General features: G+C 38.7%; 1 protein-coding gene across 1 annotated transcript; it reads left to right on the top strand.

The window, feature by feature from the left end:
* The first annotated feature begins 1,072 nt into the window (after positions 1 to 1,072).
* On the top strand, positions 1,073 to 5,132 carry LOC129855437 (barH-like 2 homeobox protein). The gene is made up of 3 exons (XM_055923091.1): positions 1,073 to 2,040; positions 3,097 to 3,322; positions 4,490 to 5,132. Exons 1-3 carry the CDS (start codon positions 1,488 to 1,490, stop codon positions 4,800 to 4,802), a joined length of 1,092 nt encoding a protein of 363 aa, XP_055779066.1. The 5' UTR covers positions 1,073 to 1,487; the 3' UTR covers positions 4,803 to 5,132.
* The last annotated feature ends 2,703 nt before the right edge of the window (positions 5,133 to 7,835 follow it).

Here is a 7,835-nt window from a genome sequence, read left to right as displayed (position 1 = left end):
TATCTCTCTGTCTCCATTCACATCCCTGCAATGTATTGCCACTGGTATAATACACATAGTAGGTTAGGTGCAAGGTGCAAGGTTTGGGATTATAGAAAACCTAGCAATACAATACTCAATGATGAAAACACCCCACAATTTCCCTCAAGTTATAAGCTATATTGTTAGAAAAGCCTGACACAAAAATACAACCATGCGTTCGTTCTATACTCTTAGAAAAGTGTTCGAGTTATATGAAAATAGTTAAATGCTTGCTTCATATATGGCACCCCTTAAGCTTCAATATAGAACCGAAATCCTATATGAAAAAGAATCCTATATGGAACCCAAGGGTTCTAAATGGAACCAGTTCTGGTTCAGTGAACAAGAACCCCTGGGGTTCTGATCAAAGAACCCAACAAATGTGTTCTACAGTATATTAAGCCTTTAGGGGTGCCATATATGAAGCAAGAAATATAACCCTTTTTGGTTCTATCTAGAACCTTTTTTTTTTTCGAGTGTAAGATTTTATGAGCCTGTCTATATTCTGAGCCTGTCTCATGCATTCCATGTCACGGAAATAAACCATTGACATATTCGACATGTCGTGCATGTTATTTAGCAGACAGATATTGCAATAGCTATTTCGATAGGGTTGTAGACATTCTTGCATTTTGCAATTGTGTAGCTGGAAAAAATATAGTGAATCGCTTTTAGTTAGATTTTTTGGTTGTTGTTAATAAAAACAAATCAACTCGTGAATAAAACAAATACTGTGTAAAAACACATACTAACGCAAATGAATTTCCAGTGCTGCATTTAATTTCCTTTCTATTCAACACTCCATTTTAAGCACAGCAATTTCGGTTTTTATTTTTCTGCTTACATGAAGAAGGCTTATGCCAAGGCATAGTCGAATACGCATGGCTCAAAAGATCATCCAGAATTCAATGGCTGGCTCGAGATTGTCAAGATAAAGAAACAACTCCCTGATTGGTGAGGTGCGGGGGCCGTCACGCTGTAACCAATGACAGGAGAGGAAGAGGAAAACGCGGAGAGTGTTATGATAAAGTAGAAAATATTAGTTCCCTCACCGTGGCCGTGACGTCAGTATAGGAAGTAATTGTAGAGCAACACTAGAACGATTACAAGCAAAAGGGGAGCGTGATGTTGAGGAGTTAGCCGTACGAATCTCCACACCACAACTTTGAGAGAAAGTTCATTACCCATAACAAAAGGACGTGGACTACACAGACAGACCCACTGGTCTCCAGATTTACTATTGAATGTAACAACATATTCTTGGACCGTATTTTTATATACAACGTGGATTTCGCTTTTGTTTATTTTCCTGACCATTTCAACTCTTAAATTCGTTTGACTTTTAGGAGTACATGTGCCTCTGTTTATGTTCTCTTATAGTTTTCGTTTAGTTTTAATTGTATGGAGGATACAATTTAATGTTGTTATGAAGACTTAAATCACCTTATTTATTTCCTTTTCTTACTATGGAATCCTCCAGCGGATCGAACTTTGGAATAGACACTATTTTATCCAACGCTACTAATTCTGTTAACACCGCGCTAATGAACGGAGATTTCCGCCTCGGTGACAGCAGGACAGCGGATTTCAGCCGGAGCCAGGCCACCCCGTCCCCGTCATGTTCGGACATAGACACAGTGGGAACGGCCCCCTCTTCCCCCATCTCCGTCACCATGGAGCACGCCGAGCCGCATCTGCTCCAAGACAGCCAACCACATCATCACCACCACCACAACCAACCAGGGAATTTGCAACTATCGCCCCAGCCACAGCAGCTAGGGGCCGGGGCCGGCTGTGCCCCCAGGACTGCCACCTCTTCGTTTTTAATCAAAGACATTTTAGGCGACAGCAAACCCCTGGCAGCGTGCGCACCTTACAGCACCAGCGTACAGTCACCCCATCACACCCCCAAACCAGAGAATGCCAGGGACAGTGGGGACGGCTTCAGGCCGAAGTTGGAACAAGATGAAAATAGGAGCAAGTTGGACAAAAGAGACGATATGGAAATGAAATGCAACGGTAAGTGAATATTTAGGTTACACTTAGGCCTATATGGAAATGTTTTGTATGCTTTTTTTATGGTTTAGTTTTTGAATGGCGTAAGTGAGCTTTTCAGTGTACTTAAAAACGTGTATTTTATTGGGTAGGCTGTCATAGTCGGCTAATGGTGTGCAGAATACATCCAAAGCTCACATACAAAGCCTATTTGTGTTGAATTTTCTGCGCCTAAAAAAGTTGAAAGTAGCCTAGCCTATAGAAAAATGTTATTGGAAAATAACCACCAAATTGAAAAGGTCAATTGCGTCAATAGGCGTAATAATTAAACAATAATAGTAACAAGAAGAACACTTTTGTTTGTCATGTATTTTACGCACATGGAAATTCAAATTCACATTATAATGCTATTTAGTAGGCTTCTTTGGTTGGTATAGTTCTTTTTAAGCTCAAACACAGTGTACAGTACAGGCTAACTGCCTTGAATGTAGACCACCTTGTGTATATGTTTCAAAGGCTGTCTTATTAGACAATGATATTAAAGGGTTGATTTTCAGTTGCCCTTTTTTATTAGCATAACAGAATCGAAAACAGATGTAAGGCTGGCGCGAGATGTTCCCGGTGCGCGAGCCTCCCTTGTGTGTCAATTAGAGAGATTATTGTTCTTCCTAGAGGGCGGATCACGAGCGCTGCAGAAACTGCTACAAATAGAGATGGATTGACATATCGATTTCCCAGTTTTACTGCTAAAAACTTAAGTTGACAAATACAGTCCGGATTTCTTATTGGCCATATAGTTTTTATTTTTTTGCTGGCTGTCTGACAAATTAAGTATTTCAGTTTCAACTCGGTTGCTTAGCTTTATAAAATACTATTGTAACAGGTTCAACGTCTAAAAGCAACTGTTTATTTCAATGTATTTATATTTTTCATTTTTAGAATACATATTTTGACCTTATTTTGGCTCAGAACTGATAGGACACGTATTTGTTGCAATTTTTTTTTTCATTGAACCATAGGCTTGAATTAGGCCTCTATAAAAACTAAAATTATTATCCACTTATAATTTTTCCCATTCAGGAACAAAAGAAGAGAATGAACGGGAAATTTCAAGTAGCAGAGATAGTCCTCAATCACGGTCAAAAAAACCTCGTAAAGCACGGACGGCTTTTTCAGACCATCAACTCAACCAACTCGAGCGAAGCTTCGAGCGCCAAAAATACCTCAGCGTGCAGGATCGCATGGACCTCGCGGCAGCACTCAACCTGACCGACACACAGGTGAAAACCTGGTACCAAAACCGACGGTATGTCACACCTATTATAAAACATCATTCATTATCTTCACAATGTTTTTGTTTTTTAATAATCTCTGTTATTATTAGGCTATTATTATGAGCTTATTTTTTTTATTATTAGGCTAGTTTTTATTGGTGGTGATGTTATTTACATGAATATAGCCTACTAATAATAATGTTATATCATTTTAATAACTGTAGTAATGTAAGCCTATAATAACACGATGTAAGGTGGATGCATGTGCTGTTTTTTAGTTAATTTCGTTAGACTGGAATATAATTAATAGGAGTTGGCCTGTGGTTGATGGGCAGTTAAGTGTATTTTTGTTTGTATTAGGCTTTTGTTGCCTTTAAATGCAGGCCCATAACCTGCATGGATTTCAGACAATTAGGACTACTGAACAGATAGAATCGAATAGAATGCAATACAGTACAATAGAATAACTTTAGAACAGATCAAGGGGAATTGTTAAACAGGTCTAATCAAAATGGTTGCCATGGACCTAGACACATGAGGATATTTATTTACAAGATTAACCCACACAGTTTTATTACATGGTATTGGTTATTGAAATACACATCCCTCTGGGGTTATACAAGTATGTCTGAACAGTCGCTACATGATGTTGACAATGCACAATTTGCCTCTCCGGCATCATTGTTAAGATTTCCCCAAATGTCAGCCAAGATTAGTGTTAACAGCGCCGGCGCCCATATAGTAGCTAAAATAAATACAGACACAGCACAATATAATGACGAAATATGGTATGACTGCAATCATATTCAAATCCTGCGGTTTTCTTTCTCGTTCAATATAGCCGATAGTAATACTACGTTTTTATACATTATTGTATAGGCCTAAATAGGCTATAGCCTACCATCTTAAAGTTAGCCTGCCAATGTTTACAGTGAACTTGGTGAGGCCTAGCGAGAAGGATCAATTGAGGGAGTAATGATCTGAAATGAATCTATGATCTTATAGACTAAATATAGGCACTGCGCACTTGAAAAAGCCTAACTTTTCTTGGATGAGTCATTTGCCTAGGCTAATTATAGGCATAATCACCGATTCATGCTGCAAATAATTAGATCTTACCAATTAAGGGTCCGTTTGGGGAATTCTCAGAGTCTGAACCAGTTAAATAATTGATTTGTTGTATTTTGATCTGATTTCAGGACGAAGTGGAAAAGACAGACAGCGGTCGGATTAGAGCTACTGGCTGAAGCCGGAAATTATTCCGCTTTACAAAGAATGTTCCCGTCGCCCTATTTCTACCACCCGAGCTTGTTGGGCACCATGGACAGCACAACAGCAGCCGCCGCAGCCGCAGCAATGTACAGCAGTATGTACCGGACTCCGCAGCAACCACATCCCGGTCTCCAGAGACCCCTTGTCCCGAGAGTACTCATCCATGGCCTTGGGCCTGGGGGCCAACCGGCGTTGAACCCGCTGGGTAACGCCATGCCCGGCACGCAGCATCAGCGGTAGATACAACAACAAGACGATTCCATAAAAACAGTTTTAACCTGGTCTACATGTGATGTGACTAACTGCGCTCAACAAACGATGAAAAATACATTTGAAAAAAAAAAAACAGTATATAAAATACAACTTTACAGAAGAAGTAAAAGGATGTAATATTGAATATGACTGAGAGCCAGCATCGAGTCGAGGCCATGACAGAAAAAGGACTGTTCATATGTCTGATTGATTGTTTGTTTAGTTTTTTTTGTACAAATACACTTATACTAGCAAATAAACTTATAAAGTTTATTAGATGGAGAGAAAGGGTTGAATAAAGACGGAATGATACTAAAATGATTCTTCTCGGATACTTCTATGTGAAAGACGTCGGGGGCAGCCAGCCTGAACTTCATTGTCATCCAAACATTCAAAACGCCATGTGGCATTAATATTTCTGCAGGCTGAAAGCGTAGGCCTATGGGGTTAATCTGAAATCTTCATCTCGAATGCCCGGATTTCAAGTTTTACAATTTATATATTTCCAAAATAAATGTATTTCCTATAGATTTAAAATCACCTATAGATTCAAAGTTAGGACTAGGCCGACATGTTTATTTAATCGAACATGATTTAATCGGCAATGCAAATAGGACTTTCTTTAGACTACTTTTCACTTTATCATGTGACCGCATTCATTTGGCGAGAACTGTAGTCTACCCTCGGTCGCTTATATGCATATGCAGCAGGCAGCTCTCTCTATGTGATGGTGAGAATGAATGGTTTGATTAGATGCTGGGTTGGTACCCTGGGAATCGGGAAGGTGGTCTTCGCGCAGCAGCTGTTCTATGCGAGCACAACGCTCGAGACAAGCGCACCCGACAGACAGCAAGCGCGAGGCATCTCAGCGTGAGAGATTAAAAAGTGCACTGACATTAAAACTAAAGAAAAAAATTGTAAACAAACAACATATCACTGGAAATGTTATATTGTTCGTTGTCCATATTTTGGCATTATCCGTTGATTTAAAAGTGAAAACGGAACAGTTATTAAAATTTCTTGAAGAAAAAAAGGACAATATTAGGCTTACTTAAACCAGTAACCTAATAAGCGAAACCTTTTGACTTATTAGGGCCATAGAGAGCAGGGATTTACAACAAGATATAAACCGGTAGGTCTATCAGGGCTATTGCCCAAAAACATGTTTTTTAAAAACATTTATCAGCTGGCCTACAGGACATTTGCGCCTATCTCGGGTCTTGTATACTCTTATTATTTTCTATTTGGGACAACGTGTATGTTTGCTATCGGTAACAGAGATTTTTTTTTAAATACCACGTGGGACTATAATTAAATGAACATTAGAATAGTATTTTTTTTTAAGTATAATCACATCCCCCAGAGAATAGTGTCGAGGGCCCGCTTTCAAGTGAATTGACTCTCGGATGGAAGCGCCTTGGGGCACGTTTGTTTGGGCTTCCCTAATTGGTGAATCGTTTGCTGATTACTGTGTTATTAAATTCCTGTTCTAGCCAAGTTGACCTTTGCTGGTCTCGACAGTGACAAGGGAGCGCTAGGCTACTTTATGTAGGCTATAGCCCAATTGTAGTTTCCTCACAGTTTAGCAACGAAATAAGAAAATAACCTGGACTATTGTCTTTATTAAGCTATACGTGACTGTCCCAATGAAATTTAAACTGTAAAACAAAAGGTAGCTCTTGAAAAATGAACGAAAATAAATGTAAAACGACGATGGCTCAAATATAGAGATTATGTGTTCCTTAAACAAATAATTTGTTCTCATATTTCCTGCAGCGTTATTTGCATATGCATTAATTGGTATTCACAACAGAGACTGCAGAGCCGGTCATTGGTGAATTTCAACACAAGAAGCGTCAGACGTTCTTCCCATTTGAGGATAGAAAAGCGGGATAGTTCAGTGGTCCACCATTAGATTGCCTAATTAAAAGCTAGCAAACAGATAAAACAATGTATGCTCGCCCAGGCGAGGGACCAAGGAGGTAATCACACGAACACTGTATGGCAAATCAGATTTGTATTGATGCACACCATCATTATTTATATTGCAACACTTTGATGAGTAAGGCTATTACGAGGGTATACATTTTCTTTTTCGTATAATTTAGGCTATTAGGGGAAAAATAAGAAAATGTAGGCTATTAGGAAGAAATAGCCTAAATGCCATCGAATTGCACGATGCACAAAATCATTGTTTTTTTTTACCTTTAGGACTGATTGGTAATCGTTCATAGAAAACAAATGAACTTGACTAAATGTGATCTGTTTTTACATTAGCTCTCTGCTCATCAGCAGTATTGCACACATGTCCAATTTAGCAACCATAAGGAGGCATTTTATCGTATGCATGGCTTCTAAACATTATTTATTTATTGCTCTGGGCAAAGGATGGGTGCGCCATTCCAATTCATTAATAATAAGCCATTCAACCGCTATGTGAATTATTAGGCAGTGGCCCCTCATGTTCAAACGACTATAGCCGTGGCCCCCTTTCTTATTGCGGATCGTTTCAGATGATCCCAACAATGACAAAAAATATTCACAATTTACAACAAATAGAAAGAAATCATAAAATCAACCACTTATGCTGGCCCAACTAAAATATAAATCAATGTTGATTAAAATTCTTATTTTTGAATATTTTTCTTAATTGAAAAAACAGGCCTACCAATTTGCACCATGATTTGAGATTAAAATCACTGTCCGTGAGTGTGTCATGCAGACAAAATATTTAAAGCTAGAATCCTTAATTGAAACAGTAACACAGCGGATACCCCACCTGTGTTTTGGTAAAAAGCTGAGGGATGAGCCTGGAGAAATGTAACCACTCTCAAATTCAAACAGAAAGCAAAGGATGCAAGGACTGGCCATCCATGATATCTCAATTATAGTTTCAACCATGTTTTGAGGCTATACAGTGTTTGTCTACATTTACATTGTTTACAAATATTGAAGTAAAACAAACTTGTATTTTGGGTTCTGATGGGGTACGACAGTTAAACTAAGCATTTACAAGTTCTA

This window comes from Salvelinus fontinalis, chromosome 5 (assembly GCF_029448725.1).
Source record: "Salvelinus fontinalis isolate EN_2023a chromosome 5, ASM2944872v1, whole genome shotgun sequence".
In the NCBI taxonomy this organism is placed as follows: domain Eukaryota; kingdom Metazoa; phylum Chordata; class Actinopteri; order Salmoniformes; family Salmonidae; genus Salvelinus; species Salvelinus fontinalis.
Note: the sequence above shows the minus strand (reverse complement) of the source record. Positions and strands in the feature narration are given on the sequence as shown.